General features: G+C 40.5%; 1 protein-coding gene across 6 annotated transcripts in view; it reads left to right on the top strand.

Annotated features, from left to right (window-relative positions):
* The window catches only part of SORBS2 (sorbin and SH3 domain containing 2), a 434,202-nt gene that overhangs the window by 286,635 nt on the left and 126,980 nt on the right, over positions 1 to 20,587 (top strand). For 5 of the 6 annotated variants that reach the window (XM_039539823.1, XM_039539825.1, XM_039539827.1 and 2 more), the window contains 2 exons: positions 15,854 to 15,946; positions 19,811 to 19,837. In XM_039539823.1, the coding sequence (XP_039395757.1) occupies positions 15,886 to 15,946; positions 19,811 to 19,837 (88 nt within the window). In that variant the 5' untranslated portion in view covers positions 15,854 to 15,885. The remainder of the gene's footprint in view (positions 1 to 15,853; positions 15,947 to 19,810; positions 19,838 to 20,587) is intronic. The other variant, XM_039539828.1, reaches the window with a different exon arrangement.

Here is a 20,587-nt window from a genome sequence, read left to right as displayed (position 1 = left end):
AAAACATAGGAAGTAATTGTTCTGCTCTACTTGGCATTGGTGAGGCTTCAGTTGAAGTTGTGTGTCCAGTTTTTGAGCACCACACTTTTAGATAGATGTGGACAAATTGGAGAGAATCCAGAGGAGAGCAACAAAAATTGTAAAAGTTTTAAATAATATGGTCTGTGAGGAAAGGTTAAAAAACTAGTCATGTTTAATCTCGAGAAAACAGGCCTGGTAACAGTCTTCAGATATGTTAAGGGCTGCTATAAAGATGGCAGTGATCAATTATTCTCCACGTCTCCTGAAGGCAGGACAATAAGTAATCGAATTAATCTTCAGCAAGGGAGATCTAAGTTAGATTTGAGGAAAAACTATAAGGATAAATAAGTACTGGAAAAGGTAACCAAGGGATGTTGTAAAATCTCTCTCATTGGAGGAATAGAGTCAAGAAACACACGTCGGGGACTGTCTAGCCCCGTGGTGGGCAACCTGCGGCCCGCGGGCTGCATGCAGCCTGTCAGGGTAATGCACTGGGGGGCCACGAGACAGTTTGTTTACATTGACCGTCCGCAGGCACGGCCTCCCACAACTCCCAGAAGCCGCAGTTTGCCGTTCCTGGGAAGTGGCCGCCAGCACATCCCTGCAGCCTGCGCCACTTCCTGCAGCTCCAATTGGCTGTGAATGGCAAACCGTGGCCACTGGGAGCTCTGGGCAGCAGTGCCTGCGGACAGTCAATGTAAACAAACTGTCTCGTGGCCCACCAGTGGATTACCCTGAAAGGCCGCAGGTTCCCCACCACTGGTATAGCCTCAGCACAGGGGGATGGACAGTAGATGATCTCTCGAGGTCCTTTCCAATCCTATAATTCTATGATTCCATATACATTTACATTATTTTTCAGGCTGCTATGGTAGAAATGTAAAATCTGGGCTTAACCAAAACACAAATTGTAGAATGTTTGTTTTATGGTCTATTACAAAGTACAAAGAAAAACTATAGCTTGATCCTACACTATTGAAGTCAATGGGAGTTATGCCACTATCTTTAAATAGGGGCTGGATTGACCTGTACAGTAGATAAGTGAAATCCTGGCCCCATTGAAGTCAATGGCAAAATTTATAGTTACTTCAATGGGGCCATGATTTCACCCAATGTGTATATAAATAACTAATACCACACCATCAGTTTTACTCTTTGGTATGATACTAGAGAGAGTGGATTCTCTGAACACAGTAATAAGCATCATGAGCAAATCAGCTCAAGTAACTTTTTATTCATCTGAAGCTTGTATTGTTTTATATTCAGTAACTGGTGGGTCACACAAGAGTTTAATAAGGAAGATACTATTGTAAGAATATTCAGAATTTTTCTCTGCCCAGTTTTATAGTTGCTTTCTTGTGAGAGCTGAAGTTACAGTAGAAATTTATACCCATATATTTATATATTTTTTTGAAATTAAGGTAGTTATGAATCACTCCTTAGCTGATGGAATTATGATGAGAGGTAACTCAGCTAATCATCATCACACATATAACTACAATTCGATTGCATATTGCAGTCTCATGGGTTCAAATCTAGTAAATATTATTTTGTGGATCTCTCTCCCTATAAAAATGTCACATTTCATTGCTCTAATATGACAAGTGTGACTTACAGCCTCCTCATGACATCATAGCTATGACATATGGGTTAGTTGTTCTAACTTCCAGTGAGATTTTTGCTACAAGTTTCAATGTAGTTGGACTTTAATCCTATTGCCTCCAGAACACACTTTGATAACATCTACTGAAACCTCCTAGGATTGCCTAAATAAACATATCGTCATTAACTTAGCTGAACTTAAACCTATTGCACATTTACAAATCCAGGAGCACATCACTTACTTGTGACCATCGATAGCAATGGTCCACAATTACCAGTTCCACTAAAAGAAGAAATCACCCAATGTGACAGGGCAGCTGCCCCTTACTGGCTGGCAAAGGATTAATAGTAGCCCTTAGAGTGGCTGCGCAGAACCCAGCCAACCAGAGGAAGGCTTAGAAGCAGTCAATCAGGCCAGGCTGGGTCGTTTAAGGAGGACTGCAGGGCAGAGAGAAGCTGAGGGAGAAGGACTGGCTGCCTGTAGAGAGAAGTACCTGGGACAGAGCAATGCTGAGCAGGGTCGGGGAGCAAGCGGAACTCCCGCCTGACTGGCTCCCAGACTGAGACCTTGATACAGGGGCCGAGTAGGTGTTGGGGCTACAAGGAAGTGGCCCAGGGATAGCAGGTAATGGCAGAGAGGGGAAGGTGAGGCAGTGAGTGGCTGCTAGCTATAGGGTCCCTGAGTGATGGCCCAGAATAGTGGGTGGGCCTGGGCCCCCCCTTCTTTGCCCCACTGGCTGCTGAGGGAAGTAGCTAGCCAAAGGACTGCAGTTTGCCCCTGAGCGAAGGGCTGGACTAGAGGCTGGAATTCACCACTGCGGTGATAGGCCAGGCAAAGGACTGCCGGTTCCCCCGGAAGTGGGGAGACAACGGAGTTGGGGCACAGCCGGAGGGCCGTGCCTTGAAGAGGATGCCGTGGTCAGGAAGTGATGTGAGTCCCCACAGACAGCAGAGAGGGTGGAGAAGCAGTGATGGAGAGTGAGACACCACAAGAGGCAAGCACCCTGGTGATGGACAGAGCTAATTCCCAGAGCAATCAGCAGGAGGTGCCACGGTGGTGAGCACAACCCGTTATACCCAGATAAAGTAATAGTTCACATTTAATTCTATTGATGTAGTCTGCAACCCCATGAAAAAACCAAGCTGGATTAAGCATAAGTATTGAGAGTTATTCCTGGCATAGCCCCAGGAGTAGGATACTGAGACATCACTTCCACTAAGCATGAGAGCGGTTGAGATAAGCGATACTCAACATAGTGTACTTGGTTACATAGAGCTTCCCAACCCTCCTACACATGGCACCCTGAGTGCTGTTAAACCAAAATAATAGTGCAGCGACCATCTTGGACCTGTGGATTTACTAATGCTTCATAGCAGGAGTCTGTGCATGTACACAGCTGTAGGTATTAGGTACTACAGAGCTGTCACCGCTGTCTAGTAAAAACTGGGTCATTCCACAAACTACTGGTCTACTTGAAGGATAAATGGGTCCTCTGTAGCTCTGGTGAATCCTGTAAAGTCATTAGACTGGGGCAAATTAAGCTTAAAAAAAAGAAAGTAGGCCTGTTTCTTAGAGTAGACTCTTTCATGACAGGATACCTAGATAAAGTTTCTTGATACCTTAAATGACTACTTCTTGGAGCAGCTGGTCCTGGAACCCACCAGAGGAGAGGCAATTCTTGATTTAGTCCAGTGTTTCTCAAACTGGGGTCGCCGTTTGTGTAGGGAAAGCCCCCGGCGGGCCAGGCCGGTTTGTTTACCTGCCCCGTCCACAGGTCCGGCCGATCGCAGCTCCCACTGGCCGCGGTTCACCACTGCAGGCCAATGGGGCTGCTGGAAGTGGCAACCAATATGTCCCTCGGCCCGCGCCGCTTCCAGCAACTCCCATTGGCCTGGAGCAGCGAACTGTGGCTAGTGGGAGCCACGATCGGCCAGACCTGTGGACGGGGCAGGTAAACAAACCGGCCCGGCCCGCCAGGGGTTTTCCCTACACAAGCGGCAACCCCAGTTTGAGAAACGCTGATTTAGTCCTAAGTGGAGCACAAGATATGGTCCTAGAGGTGAATATACCTGCACTGCTTGGGTTTTAGTGACCATAATATAAATAAATTTAATATCCCTGTGACAGGAAAAACACCACAGTGGCCCAACACTGTAGCATTTAATTTCAGAAAGGGGAACTACACAAAAATGAGGAGGTTAGTTAATCAGAAATTAAAAGGTACAGTACCAAAAGTTAAATCTCTGCAAGCTGGATGGAAACTTTTTAAAGACACCACAATAGAGACTCAACTTAAATGTATACCCCAAATTAAAAAACATAGGAAAAGAACCAAAAAAGAGCCACTGTGGCTAAACAACAAAGTAAAAGAAGCAGTGAGAGCCAAATAGGCATCCTTTTAAAAGTGGAAGTTAAATCCTAGTGAGGAAAATAGAAAGGAGCATAACCACTGGCGAAGTGTAAAAATACAATTAGAAGGCCAAAAAAGAATTTGAGGAACAGTTAGCCAAAGACTCAAAAAGTAATAGCAATTTTTTTTGTAAGTACATGGGAAGCAGGAAGCCTGCTAAACAATCAGTGGGGCCACTGGACCATCAAGGTACTAAAGGAGCACTCAAGGATGTTAAGACCATTGCGGAGAAACTAAATTAATTATTTGCATCAGTCTTCATGGCTGAGGATGTGAGGGAGATTCCCAAACCTTTTCCAAAAAGCCAATCTTTTTAGGTGCTAGATCTGAGGAACTGACCCAGATTGAGGTATCATTAGAGGAGGTTTGGAACAAATTGGTAAATTAAACAGGAATTAGTCACCAGGACCAGATGGTATTCACCCAAGAGTTCTGAAGGAACTCAAATGTGAAATTGCAGAACTACTAACTATAGTTTGTAACCTTATCATTTAAATCAGCTTCTGTACCGGATGGCTGGAGGATAGCTAATGGGATGCCAATTTTAAAAAAGGACTCCAGAGATGATCCCGGCAATTACAGGCCTGTAAGCCTAACTTCAGTACCAGGCAAACTGGTTAAAACTATGATAAAGAACAATATTGTCAGACATATAGATGAATATAATTTGTTGAGGAAGAATCAACATGGTTTTAGTAAAGGGAAATCATGCCTCACCAATCTATTAGAATTCTTTGAGGGAGTCAACAAACATGTGGACCAAGGGGATCCAGTGGATATAGTGTACTTAGATGTTCAGAAAGTCTTTGACAAGGTCCCTCACCAAAGGCTCTTATGCAAAGTAAGCTGCCACAAGATAAGAGGGAAGGTGCTCTCGTGGATTGGTAACTGGTTAAAAGATAGGAAACAAAGGGTAGGTATAAATGGTCAAGTTTTCAGAATGGAGAGAGGTAAATAGTGGTGTCCCCCAGGGGTCTGTTCTGGGACCAGTCCTATTCAACATATTCATAAATCATCTGGAAAAAAGGGTAAACAGTGAGGTGGCAAAATTTGCAGATGATATAAAATTACTAACGATAATTAAGACCCAGGCAGACTGCTAAGAGCTACAAAAGGATCTCTCAAAACCAGGCAACAGAATGGTAGATGAAATTTAATGTTGATAAATGCACAGTAATGCACATTGGAAAGCATAATCCCAACTATACATATAAAATGCTGGGGTCTAAATTAGCTGTTACCTATCAAGAAAGAGATCTTGGAGTCATTGTGGATAGTTCTCTGAAAACATCCACTCAATGTGCAGCGGCAGTCAAAAAAATCCATGCTATGCCCACATCTTGAATACCATGTGCAGATGTGGTCGCCCCATCTCAAAAAAGATATATTGGAATTGGAAAAGGTTCAGAAAAGGGCAACAAAAATGATTAGGGGTATGGAAAGTCTTCCATATGAGGACAGATTAATAAGACTGGGACTTTTCAGCTTGGAAAAGAGATGGCTAGGGGAGATATGATTGAGGTCTATAAAATCATAACTGGTGTAGAGAAAGTAGATAAGAAAGTGTTTACTACTTCTCATAACACACGAACTAGGGGTCACCAAATGAAATTAATAGGCCTCAGGTTTAAAACAAAAGGAAATATTTCTTCACACAATGCACAGTCAACCTGTGGAACTCCTTGCCAGAGGATGTTGTGAAGGCCAAGACCATAACAGGGTTCAAAAAAGAGCTAGATGAATTCATAGAGGATAGATCCATCAATGGCGATTAGCCAGGATTGGCAGGAAGGGTGTCCCCTAGCGTCTGTTTGCCAGAAGCTGGGAATGAGCGACAGGGGATGGATCACTTGATGATTACCTGTTCTGTTCATACCCTCTGGCGCGTGGCCATTGTCGGCAGACAGGATACTGGGCTAGATGGATCTTTGGTCTGACCCAGTAAGGCCATTCTTGTGTTCCAGTCCAGTGTCCCCTGTGGGTCCAGACTTGGCAGGATATCTCCGCCAGAAGCTATATTAGTCTGCAAAGTGTGTGTTCAATTTTCACTTTCTACCATGTTTCTACTTTCAAACATGGTTTGTTTGTTTGTTTATTGTATTTGATACTAATTCTTTACCAAATGCTAGAAAGGCAACTTCCCAAATTTAACAGCTAAAGGCAACAAAACATTTTTGTAAAAAGCAAAGAAATAAACAAGTTGTAGGGGGAGATTTTCAAAGGCACGAAGGGGAGTTACACACACAACTCTCATTGGTTTTCAAACTTCTCCATAATGTATACAGAGAAAAATATCTACATCTGTGCCACCCCTTGTGGTATTTGCTCCACTTCTGGGGCTAGCGATCGGTGCAATTCACTTAGATTCAGTCTCTCTAACCACTCTCACAGATACCCCAGTGCATGTCTGAGTTCCTTATAGGGCAAGATAGCATTCCACCACTAACCTTCAATCATGTGCTCCCTGTGGCCACTCCCACACCTCCCCATAATGGATTTATTACAGGTTTACAAAATCTGAGAAGCTAGCATAAATCAAATCATCCTAAACCACCTCCTGCTCACAAGGCATAGAAGAAACCTACAGTTCTCTCCCCTGAACCGTCCTCCTCTCACCCCTTGTTTTATCATCCTATTAAACCCACTTTCAGATTGATGTCCTTACACAATTGTTTTACCTATTTTATCTACTTACTACATCTAGATCAGGGGTTGGCAAATTTTCAGAAGGTGTGCGCCGAGTCTTCATTTATTCACTCTAATTTAAGGTTTCGCGTGCCAGTAATACATTTTAATGTTTTTAGAAGGTCTCTTTCTATAAGTCTATAATATATAACTAAACGATTGTTGTATGTAAAGTAAATAAGATTTTTAAAATGTTTAAGAAGCTTCATTTTAAATGAAGTTAAAATGCAGAGCCCCTCAGACCAGTGTCCAGGACCCAGGCAGTGCGAGTGCCACTGAAAATCAGCTCGCGTGCTGCCTTCAGCACACGTGCCATTGGTTGCCTACCCCTGATCTAGATTATTTATAAGTGATCGCTCACTATGTTATCTAGGGGGATAAATACTTATGTGTTAATTAAATTGCAATAGTCCCAGTGTAAGGACATATTTTTTATATTGTGCCTATTAAGTCAAGTGCACACCTGTGACACTATATTGATGATAATAATAGTGTTGTGGTAAATTCTTAAAATTGGAAACAATGTAGGATTGAGATGTATGTAGGCAAAACAAAAGATCTTTTAAAAAAAATTGTATGCAAAATTGCATGCAGTGTTATTTTTTATTTATTTTTCTTGTTATACTGGACTAAAAAGAAGTTAAGTAGTGTTCAGAGTTCACATGAAATCTGCCGAAGAGAGAATTTTTCCTAGATGGAAGTAATTACATTGTTACTTCACCTATATTTAAGACTAATAATAGTTTTGTTTGTTTGTTTTTTAAATTCACAAGTCAGCTGCTCAGTAACTTCTTAAAATGCCTACCAGTCGCTTACCATGTACGGTGGGATTGTTCAAAGTGTTCAGCATTGATAACAATCCCACTGACTTCAACTGGAACTGAGTTAGGGCACCACTGAATGCCCTAAAAAACCCCGCCCACCATTATAATAATGGCCAAGCACTTCAGAATGTATGACTATAGACTATGAGAAACTGTGTGAGTATTTTCTCTCTTTACATTCTGTGAAGACTGGAACAAAATAGCTGCCTGAGAGAGATCCTGGATATGTTGCCTCAGAACAATGTTTTCTTATGACAACATTCTCTTCTGATTATGGCAAATCTGTGTAAAGCTGAGAACATCTCCATGTTCCCCAGGGTAGCTTGCTAATCAAATGTGTGCTTTCTTAAACTCTCTCACACTAAACAGGAGTGATCAGAAGAATATTAATGATAACTTAAAATGTATGAAGTGCTTTTCATCTAAAGATCTCTAAGCGCTTTAAAAATGTGGATAAGCGTCATTATCCTTATATGAGAGAAACAAGGTGGGTAAGGTAGTATCTTTTATTGGACCAGCTTCTGTTGGTGAGAGAGACAAGTTTTAGAGCCACACAGAACTCTTCCTCGGGTCTAGAAAAGGAACTGCCAGTGTCTCAAAATGGAAGATGGAGCAGATTGTTTAGCATATGTAGTTAGCACATATTTTAAGGGGCCATTCAAAGGAGAGTGGCCCATTAACACCTCTCCAGTCATAGGACAAAAAAGAGGGGGATAGTGGGTCACAGACTGTTGTAATAAAAGATAAATCCAGTGTCTCTGTTCAGTCCATGACTTTTGGTGTCTAGCAGAGTAATGAATTTAAGCTCCGAGGCTTATCTTTTGAAAGTGTTGTGAAGGTTTCCTTTGAGGATGAGGACTGAGAAGTCAGATAGAGTGATCACTTTGTGACAGGTTTCAGAGTAGCAGCCGTGTTAGTCTGTATCCACAAAAAGAAATCCACAAATTTATTTGAGCATAAGCTTTCGTGGGCTACAGCCCACTTCTTCGGATGCATAAATTTGTTAGTCTCTAAGGTGCCACAAGTACTCCTGTTCTTTTTGCGGATACAGACTAACACGGCTGCTACTCTGAAACCTGTCATTATGCAAGGCACTGCATTTAGCTGTATGGAGTGGAAATCCATCAACTTCATGAAAAAACTCGTACAGAAACAGACAGACTTGCATCCGAAGAAGTGGGCTGTAGCCCACGAAAGCTTATGCTCAAATAAATTTGTTAGTCTCTAAGGTGCCACAAGTCCTCCTGTTCACTTTGTGACAAGTGTTCACCCACAGGTAATAGGGTGTTTTGGTCTTTTATCATTTTCTGTGTGAGTTCATTCATTGTCTGGTTTCACCCACATAGTTGTTATTGGGGCATGTAGTGCACTGGATGAGGTACACCACCTGTTGTGATAGGTATGTGTAGGACTCATGGATGTTGAAAGCTGTGTTGTGGGTAGGGTTGCCAGGTTTTTGACTGGAACACCCAGTTGAAAAGGACCCTGGTGCCTCTGGTTAGCACCGCTGACCAGGCCATTAAAAGTCCAGTTGCGGCGCAACGTGGCTTATAGGCTTCCCTGCCCAGCTCTGCATGGCTCCCAGAAGCAGCGGCATGTGTCTCCAGCCAATGGGAGCTGCAGGGCAGCGCCTGCAGGTGGGAGCAGCACGCAGCGCCTCCCTGGCCACCCCTCCACCTGGGAGCCAGAGGGACAGGTCACCACTTCCGGGAGCTGCCTGTGGTAAGTGCTGCCCAGAGCCCGCACTCCTCATCCCCTCTTGCACTCAAACTCCCTACTGGAGCCCGTACCCCAACCCCCTGCTGCAGCCCAGAGCCCCTCCCACATTCTGAACCCCTCGGCCCCACCCCCCCAGGCCGGAGTCCCCTTCTACACACCAAACCACTCATCCCTGGCCCTACTCCAGACCCCACACACCAAGACGGAGCCCGCACCCCAACCCCCTGTACCAGCCCAGTGAAAATGGGCTAGTGAGCAAGGGTGGGGCGAGTGAGCAATGGAGGGAGGAAGGATGGTGTGAATGAGGACGGGACTTCGGAGAAGGGGCAGGGCCTCAGGGAAGGGGTGGGGTAGGGGGGCAGGACAAGGGTGTTCGGTTTTCTCTAATAGAAAGTTAGCAATTCTGGTTGTGTGGGGTGCTGATCATTTTAGCAGTGGAAATATGTCTGCAGGTTTGGGGTCTGTTGTTCTGACAGGGTCTGCTCATGCTTTGAGTTGGTGTGTCCTGCTCTGAGGAGATCTTGCTTCTAATAATGAGTGTGGAGAAATTGAGGGATTGTTTGAAGGCCTGAAGGGGGGGACGGAGCGGGGGAGTTCATGAAAGATTTCTTTCAGGTCGGGGTGAAATCTTTCCCTAAGAAAACAAAGGCTGAACTGCTGTGGATTTACAGAGTGAATAAATGTACATATCGCATATTTCATAGCAGTATGCAAATGTTGATATTGTCTTTTGGCACAGATGGATAATGAATGGTCTAAGTTAATTTGCAAAAACAAATCCTTGGTGTCCACCCATAAATATTTTAGTCAGGAGTTTTACAGGGATAATATGCTTGGTAAATGCATCTAATTTTAAAATGATTGAACAAGTCAGCTGCTAGCAAATGAAGCACATAAAAAGCAGTCAGGGGAAGAGAGTACACAATTCTGGAAGGCTGCAAAACATAGGTGCATTAACTTTATTAATGTAAGTCATCACATGATGTATCTCTTAGGAATTTATCCAATTTGTCTGGGAGACAAGAACAGAAATACTTGGTCCCTGTAGAGTCTCTGACTCAGCCATAAAGTCACTTTTGGTTAAATGAAGAAAATTATATTATCTTGATCCTCTAAGTCAGCCCTCTTCTATAGAACTTAATATAATTATGATTAGTATTTTGGTAGGACCTAGGGACCAACTCAAAACAGGGCCCCATTTCACTAGGCACTGTACAAAGTAATAGACAGTGTCTACCCCAAAAAGCTCAAGATCTAAATAGACAAGACAAACCAAGGGGAGGAAAAGGGATGCAACATACAAGTAGAGGAACAGAGTGATGGCTGGCAAATGTCATGTTAGGGCCACTATTTTGGGGAGAGAAGGTTGGTGGGGCTAGGGTGTTTTTTCTTTTTAATTCTTTGGGTGGAGGATTAGCAAGGGAAGATTAGCTAAACAGAAAGGCAAAGGAAAGGAGGAGGGAGGCTTAGGAAGGGGAGAAGAGGGATTGAAGGAAGGAAGGAGGGGAGCACTCAGAGCAGGTAAAGTAAGACTGAGATGATGAAGAGACTGTGGGTGGGGGGCTGGAACAAACAGTCAATTTCCAGAGCAAAAACTGGCGAAAACAGTCTAATAACATCATCAATATCCAACAGTTCCTTCTACAGAATCTGCTGCCATTGCTTCTGTGTCTGCTCCCACCAGCCATTGTTTCTCTGACCCTTAGCGGCTGGCTTCTGCCTAGAATTTCTTTCTTCCCACAGCCCATATGACTCAGGAAAGGGGGATGCAACATGGATCCTAGTGCTCCCAGAGGAAAGTGAGGGCCATCCTTGCACAGAGCTAGACAAGGGAGCAGAGGGGTGCCACCAGCTATCTTTCACTCTCCTTTCTCCCATCCCCAAAGTTGTAATACCTATTAAAGCTGATTATTTGTCTGCTCCTCTTTCAATGGGAGTGGCATGTCCAGAGGGTTTGTAAGAGCCTATGATAGCATCTCATCAAAATGGGATAGGATCTCATCCTAATCAGAGCTGAGCATACTATTCAGTGAATAGGTTATCCAGTTATGAATTACTACTTAATGTTTATGTTGTGTTAGTGCCTAGAAGCCTAATCAGAATCAGGGCTCATTATGTCGGTGTTGTAGAAGATATGATTGCTACACCCAATGGATTTATAAGAAAACAAGAGACATGAAGGACTGAGAAGATGGAAATTGTATATATAAATAAAATATACGTGGGTATAATTTTATACACACATAAACATTTTAAATAGGTGTATATAAGTATCAGATATCCTCATTTGCCCCTCAGCGTAGAAGTTAAGTAGTATGGGGGTTACAGCAGACATGGGTAATCAATCAATGAATTAAGCCTGTCTTCCTGTTTGTGAGTTAACTACAAAGAGACTTCTTCTCATCCCAAAGCATCTTTACAGATTTGGGGAGCAGTACAATATCACCATTCATTCCTGTCCATGGCTTGATCCTCCTTTAAGCCCAGCCAGATCATGACTTTTTGTGTACAATGTCCCACCATTTAGTCAGTGGTCGGCCTCTAGGTCTGACTGACTTTTGTTGCATTTTCATTATTTTCTTTAGCATCCTATCATCTGTTTGTTTTCTACAGTGTCCCCACCATTGTAATCTTTTCCATTGCAGCCAATCCTGTACCGTGATTTCCCATCCTACTCTGCTTCTAACTTCATTTGTCTTCAACTCATTTCACATTCTATGTACCATCTTTCAAAAAACTCTCATCTCTACCACTTCCAGGCTTCTGATGTTTGTTTCATCTAATGTAGCTGCTTTCAGTCCATACAATAATACTGATAGTACACTGGTTTGATAAATTTTCACTTTGGTACCAAACAAAGGATTTTATCAGTCCATAATTTCATCAATTCCTCTACAGTACTTGTAACTAAAGCACATCTCCTTTTAACCTCATTCTTGATGGAATTGTCGGCACTGATCAAGCTTCCTAGATACTCATAAGATTTTACTTGTTCTACAACTTCACTGTTGCTGCATTTCAGCACTTTTCCGAGATACAACCACTTTGTTCTCTTGGCATTTATTGTAAATCCAAGTTGACTACACCAGTGTTCCAAGGTTGTGAAGAGTATCATCATTAATTCAAATGTGGATGCCAGTCACACAATGTCATCTGCATAAATTGAAAAGCATAACTCTAGATCACCCAATGTCACACCCTTCAACTTGTCTACCATTTTTAACATCCAATTTAAGAATATGATGAAAAGTGATGGTGATTCCACATACCATTTCTTACGCCAAACTTTGACTTGAATCAGTTGCTTAATTTTCCACCAATTTCTGCAGAGACTTAGATTTTTATAAATAAATTTGTAATTACGAATTATCCAACAAACACGAGCATTCCATAAGCAGAATTATTGGTGCATAAAATGTTTATGGATGTCTGGTGGAGCAGAGACGTGTGGGATGATGCAATATGAAATAAGTTTTGCGATGTAGGCGTGGTGGAGTAATGTTGGGCCTAGAAGATGAGAATGAGCTGTTTGATAGTTGTATAATTTGAAAGTCATACACAAGTAGCCTGTTCCCCCAGTCCTCACTCAGACAAAATTCCCATTGAATTCAGTCAGAGACCCTGAGCATGGAATGCAAGATTATGTCTAAGATGAATAAAAGAAAAATATTTAAAAATCTAATATGATACAAATATGTAGAATATATATCTGTACTGTATTTCGATGTATTCAACATTAGTCAATATCTAGTTCAATGTTGCTTATGTATATATGCACAGTGTATTCCTGTAAATAGATCTGTGTTTATATAGATACATGTCATATACATACATTGTATATTGCAATGTATACATTTTCCTATTGATGATGGGATATGTAAGAGGCAATGTCAAGCATGTCATTAGATAATGGGCCAAATAGAGCCCTGCTTTATAACTTCATTGATTCTGCCAAGGTTTTGTAGACAGAGATTTCTTTTCCAGATGTCTTGCTGATGGGTCATGACCATATGCTCAAGAGGTCTAACTGGTGGCCATATTTGGGGTCAGGAAGGAAATTTCCCCTGGGTCAGATTGACAGAGACCCTGGGGTTTCACCCTCCTTTGCAGCATGGGGCATGGGTCACTTGCTGGTTTGAACAAGAGTAAATGGTGGATTCTCTATAACCTGAAGTCTTTAAATCAAGATTTGAGGACTTCAGTAGCTCAGCCCCATGTTGTGTGCCTATTACAGGAGGGGGTGGGTGAGGTTCTGTGGCCTATGATGTACAGGAGGTTGGACTTGATGATCATGATGGTCCATTCTGGCCTTAAATTCTATGAGTGTAAGTTCTACAAGGAATGTATTTGGGATAGTGTTTCTTGAAATTATAATAGTGAAATATTTGTTCAGAATGACATGTTGTAATTATTTGCTGAGTTTACTTTGGCTTGGAGATGTAGTGGTCCAACCTGCCTCATTCTCATGCAGTGTCAGCAGCATTGTGTCTTTCCCCGAATGGCAGTCTACATCCCTGTTCCCCTTTTCCTGCTCTGAAACTAAATTAAAACATTTCTAGAAAAATAGAATAAAGCTTGTATTCCATTTGATTAGACAATGTGACAACACACATCAAAATCAAATACCAGACTATTGGCATTTACTAATCAAATAGAGTATTCTTTCAACATGATACTTGTAATACTTTCATATTAGAGAAAAATAGATATGAATACAATATGGTAATGAAGATGCAATGAAATAATAAGGACTTACTGTATTACTCTTTGAATTCTATGATCAGCAGTTGCAATGAGATCTGTCATCTCATGTTAGTTGAGGGGAAAGGACAAGAATGAGAAACGTTATAGTAAATTATGTCTCTGTCATATTTATGTCAGTAATTTCCAGCAAATGTGCAGGTGTGATGACCATTTCCCTTTCTTTCAGATGCATAATACAAATTATTAATTCCAAGCAATACATTGTTTAGGATTATTCCACTTATTAGATGGCTGAAATCACTTGACCTTTTGCCTCATGTCTCAGAACTGGAGGTGATTTGATAGACTTAAACCTGAGGACAGCAACTCAGATATTTGTCAGCATCAGCAACAGTTTAACACACATGCCACAAGGTTCAATGCCAATACACTCTGAAATTTCCATTGGAATGTCTGAGTTAGTTTACAGATACCTGGAGCATTAACCTTTTGACCTAGGTTAAAGATGCCCCTGTGGTTCAGCTCACACCTGATGTATATAATAATCTCAGATAGATAAATATCATTTATGTTTAAACATTATTGTCTATCACAGAGCTTTTCTGAAAATTGTAGGGTGGGATTCTCCAAGAGGCTTTAAGGCACCCAACTCCCAATGATTTTAAGTCTCATTGACTTTAGCTCCTTTGAAAATTTCAGCCAAAAAGAATAATAAGGTAAAGAATTTTAATATTAGCAAAGAGCAGAGAAAAAGCTGATTCTAACTAGAAGTGCCCAAGCAGAATATTTTCTGAACTGTTTTTGCAAATATGATAGAGAACGGTGATTGCCCCATAATGAAAGGTCCAATCCCATGACATGCTAACTGCTGCCAATAACAGTGATACAGTGCCAATGGGCACAGAATCTCCATACTGTTTCCAGCCCTCAGTCAGTAGGAGAGAAAGAAGAGGGGAATAAATGGAGAAGAAAAGGATGATCTGAGATTTTCCCCTAACTCCTCAAGTGCTGAGGAGGGAGACAATTGTGTGTTCTGATTTCTTCACAGTGATCTTAGATCTGTCCCAAACTTTTATTTTGTGTCATAGCTGAGAGAGCACCTTGCGTTAATCTCCACTGATTCTCCCAGGACATTACTGGGCTCCAGAGGCAAGAACGTCAATCTTCCATTAAGAAGAGCTGCCAGAATGAGGAGTCTTTAAAAAGAAGAACAGGGATATAGTCTCCCTCCTCTTCCATACCTAGGAAAATATGATAAATTTTTGTCACTTGTGTTTAAAATATCCTCTATAGATCAAAAGTACACTACAAAAACACTGTCATGCCATAAAACATAAGCCTGTCTTGTGAATATGCCTTTCTTGTGCCAACAATAAAATGGCTTTACAATGCTGATTATTGACAAGTATTATGCAGCTTTTAATCCATCATCTTGATTAACTATTTGTGCATTATTAGCTATACATAACGCTAAGATTTTGTCAATTTTTAGTAAAAGTCATGGGCAGGATGTATGCAATAAACAATATATCACGGAAGCCTGAGCCCCTCAGCCACTCGTGGAGATCACATCAAATCACAGAATCCATGACCTCTCTGACCAACTCGTAGCCTTACTCCGCATAAGCAGCCCTTCTGGCACCAGAATGCACACATTGTCACAATGTATTATGTACTGAATACTTACCATATTAGATATCCTGAGCTCCAGGTAACCTACAGTGTATTCTGCTAATCTGTGGGTTTTAAAAACACACAACTATCAGCAGCAATTCCTAACTGCACATGTTTTTGATGTACGTTTGGCATATCTCACACCATGTAATATGTTGCATGTGCTTGCTTCCTTTGTCTTGGGCCTGTGTCTATATCGTTTTGTGCTTCCAGATAGCGGTGGCTGTGCTCGCAAACGTGCTGCAATGTCTGTCACATTAACAGCTGTGAAGAGAGTTCAAAGTTCTCCAAACCTATTGGCTTCAGGTATAACTAACCAGTGGGATATCACACTTGAACGGCTTTCTGTAACATTATATGTTTCTGTAGAATTAGTTTGCCAGAAGGGTAATCAAAATGGCTACTCCACTGGCAAGGTCTAATTTATATAGTTTCATGAAGCCAACATCTCTGAACGTATTTTGTTTCTGAAAATGTAATCTTACTTTTCATCTAGCTATATGTAGTGGTCATTGAAGGATAGGTGAAACCTCCTGGGAAATTTTGAAAAGCTGATTTAATTTAAAAAATAATAATCTTGCCTCTCTGACAAGTATTTTGGGTATTTTCCCTTTCTTCGTACCTGCCCAATCTTAGTCCCCTATTTTGTTAATAGGAGAACTTGCATGAAAACTGGGGTTTGTTTCTTAATATCTCAGTGGCTTCTGTGAAAGCTATAATTCTCTGCTCCCAGTGTTTCAACCAGTTTGAGACTATTGTGCTATCACAAATGGAAGATTATAATTTCAGTTGTGAAATAAGTAATAGGAGCCAAATACTTTTATGAAACAAAAATCCTATTTTTAAGAGAATGTTTCTAGACATTTAAAAACAGAATAAAAACACAGAAAATATTCAATAGAGGCAAAACTATTTCTTAATTAGAGGACTATATTGAGAGCTAGTTTAAGGAAGTAAAACTTGAATGCATATCTGTTGACCGTATTCAGTGGTGACTTAAATCACAGTGTAAATTACATGCTAGGTATAAATAGGGCAGAAAACCTATGTGATTACCTTGCACTAGTTTGGCATTCAGTGGCTGTTCCAAACAAGTGTAATACACAAAGGAGGCAGAAGAGTGAGGGAATGAGAGGTCTAAGATGAACCCTCAGCAAGATCCCCATTTTATTTACTCCAGTGTTCCATTGCATCATTGTGGTCATTCAACTAGAAAAAATTGTCAAAAACCTTGAGGGTAGAACTGTAAAGATTCTTCACAGAATGAGTGCACAATTTTTCACAACACCTAGGAGTTTATCATAATATATACTGATGAATAAATGGACACAAATCTGACATCAGGAATCATAACATTCAAAAACCAGTAGAAGAACACTTCAACCTCTCTCATCGCTCAGTAAGAGATTTAAAGGTGGCAATTTTGCAACAGCAAAGCTTCAAAAACAGACTCCAACGAGAAACTGCTGCGCTTGAATTAATATGCAAACTAGATACCATTAACTTGGGCTTGAATAGAGACTGGGAGTGGCTGGTTCATTACACATATTGAATCTATTTCCCCTTGTTAAGTATCCTCACACCTTCTTGTCAGCTGTCTAAAATGGGCCATCTTGATTATCACTACAAACATTTTTTTCTCCTGCTTATTATAGCTCATCTTAATTAATTAGCCTCTTACAGTTGGTATGGGTACTTCCACTTTTTCATATTCTGTGTGTGTGTGTGTGTGTGTGTGTATGTGTATCTATCTATCTATCTATCTATCTATCTATCTATCTATCTATCTATATCATCTTGCTATATGTTCCATTCTGTGCATCTGATGAAGTGGGCTGGACCGCACAAAAGCTTATGCCCAAATAAATTAGTTAGTCTCTAAGGTGCCACAAGTACTCCTGTTCTTTTTGATGTTTCAACAGATTTTCAAAAGTAGCTTTCACACTTTGTCACCAAAGTGATATACTACTATAGCAATTACAATATATATCATCCTGAATGCATACTAGCACATTCAATTGAAGAGTCTCCATCTGCACAGCTCTGGTTAAAGGGCTGTCAGAAAATGTAAACCTCTGTATTTAGAGATAAATACTAGGTTGGCCATGAAATTTCACTCCTGGCTGATACTTACTATGCTAACTGTGAGCCTGTCAGCTTTTCTGGAGTGTTTAAAATGCACAAAAAATAAAGAACAGTCATTTTTTACAATTCCAACACACAAACAGCTTTTGGTATTTTTAGCTTTGTTTATAGATGGTCTAAATTGTGGACTAGCTCTAAAAATAAATACAAAATAGGAAAAGTTTATTTTTATAAATTTCACAAGAAGTCCAGATGTGAGCATCTAATCCACAAGGACAAGAATCTAACTGAAATGAGTGGGACTACTTCAAAATAAGATGGTACTCCGTGTGAATAAGGGTAGCAGAATTGGGCTTTTAGGGGGTTGTTTTGTGTGTATCCATTATAGACTTCAGAAAATGCATATTATTGGCCTGATGTTTCAAAACACCTCTTGCAAAGTCAGTATGGTTTATCATGTAAACCTGCAAACTGAGACTTTAAAAGGTCTTGTTTACTGTACTTAATAGTCCATAAAGGTAGTGATGGTCCATAGTGCCAATTCTAACCTAGTGGATTGGATTGTCGCACATGAAGAATCCGTATGAAATTTTTCCAAAGGAAAAAGAATTCCATACATGTGGATAACATTTTTCAAATTAGTCTCCTTTAGATCATCTAATATCACACACCCAAACGTACCCCATGCCAATATACTGTATATATGGACAGAATTTCTGTCTTTCTCTTTGCCAAACACTCTAGAGACATCCTGCAGTTTCCCACATTCTGGCACCATCCAAAAATCTCACATCACCCATGTATAGCCCCCTTGATTTTTGAATGAAGCTTCTCCATGCCCTCTTAAAACAGTGTCATTTCTTCTGGTATCTAGATTTAATAAGACAAATTATAGAGTTTATTGAAAAACCAGGCAACAATATTGTTTGTTTTATTCCTTGTCTGATGTAGCAGTGATTTAAATAACCACAGTGTAGTAATTGTCATAGCACAATATAATCCTTGATAAAATGTAATTTAATTGAGCAGTAAACATTGGTTACTTACAGTGCAATATTCAGAGGTGTGTGTATATATAGGTAACAGAGGGCAAGTTGTGAGTATATAATTTCAATAAAACAGTTAGTACCTATTATATAGATCTTTCCCAATTGTGCAAGATCAGAGGAAATTTATTAGAAACGATTTTTTTCTGTATAGTGTAAACTGGCTCTTCTGAGACTATAACAATTACTGTTGAGCTTCCTTAAATTAGATTAATTTCTACACATACAGTTACATCAACTCCTTTAAAATGGTCTATGAAATTATCTTAATTCAGTACAAAGAAGACTCGTTGATGCATTTAGAAAATATCCTCGCATATTGAAGCATAGGCAATTAAAGTTGTGGGGAAAAACGACTAATGATATAGATAGATAGATAGATATATAGCTTAAAATCCATTTCTCTATGACAAGGCTAGTTTGACTGTGGTGGAGGCTCACTGAGTGTGTGATTAACTCATGGCTAAATTCTCTTGGTAGCAGCAGCGGCTGCAGACTTTAAAAAGCACCACCACCACTATTATCCTTGAGTTTCCATTAGATTCTCTCAGATACCTTTATTTAATTAGCCCAGTACTCAGAATGATTCAATATTGTTAGGATCGGTGATTTTGATTATTAAGAAAATGGCTTCACCTGATAAGACAATATGGATCAAATTCTGACCAAGTTACACTGCACATCCCTAGTGATTTTGCTGGGCCAGAGTGGGTATAAATCGGTACAGAATTTGGCACCACATACACAGAACAATAACAAACACATCCATCAAAAAATCACCCAACCTACTACAATTTGATCAAAATCGCTGTCTTTTTAAAAAATATATGTTCTTATCAAAGTATACTGTGAGCCTAGTTCTACAATCCTTGCATATCTTAAAATTTCCCCAAAGTCAATATGAGGTCTGAGTGTGCAAGGAATGTAGAACCAGACCCAGTGTCACAGGCAGCATACTGTTCCATCACCAAAAAGGCTAACAGAATTGCCTACAGTATTTTAATTTCCAGCACACACTAACTTGCTATTTCTTTTTTAGGACCTGATTCTCAGTCTCCAGATTCAGGTAAATAAAACATTATTTTCTTTATGCGTAAGTGTACTGGTATTGTATATGTATGAATTATAGCAATCTTCCATTTATATAGCATCATGCATCCAAATGGATCCCAGTTCATCTTACAGGCCTTACTGATTTTTGCAAACTATCTCAGGTGAAACTTGTGACTGAGAACCTCCAGCAGACAACCACCTGTTCGAAGTGACGTCAAGGCTTCCAGGACAATTTTGTCCAACAGTTAGTTAGATATCATATATGCCATACAGTCTCTTTTGTTCCTGTTTCTATGGGATGTGTAATACAGAATGCTCACTAGTTAGTGCAGCCACCTCTAGACTGAAATGCAGCAATGGTTTAACAATGCATCACAACAGATCAGGACAGAAAGTGATAAATGTCTTATCAAACTGAAATTATCGGGAAGGAATACAGGGAGGAATTTATCCAGAATACTGAGTCTAACACCTACTTTTAAAGAAAGTGCCACTACATCTTTAATAATTACAAGTGATTAAAACCTCAGGTTTAGGTCTCATCCAAAAGATAGCATTTCCAGCAGCACAGTAGTGTAATACAATAGTATTGGCTAAAAACTTACTCAGATAGAAGGATGCAACCTACTGATTCACCATCATGCATTTCAATAGCACTGAAGATTTCTTTTGAAGTCAACCATGCAAATACAGGGAATACATATCCCAATCATTACCCTGAGAACCATGCTTGCATATTGTATTCCTTTTCCCTACCCTTCAT

Source organism: Mauremys reevesii, linkage group 5 (assembly GCF_016161935.1).
Source record: "Mauremys reevesii isolate NIE-2019 linkage group 5, ASM1616193v1, whole genome shotgun sequence".
Lineage (NCBI taxonomy): Eukaryota > Metazoa > Chordata > Testudines > Geoemydidae > Mauremys > Mauremys reevesii.
The sequence above is the reverse complement of the archived record's forward strand: the minus strand, read 5'-3'. Positions and strand labels throughout refer to the sequence as shown.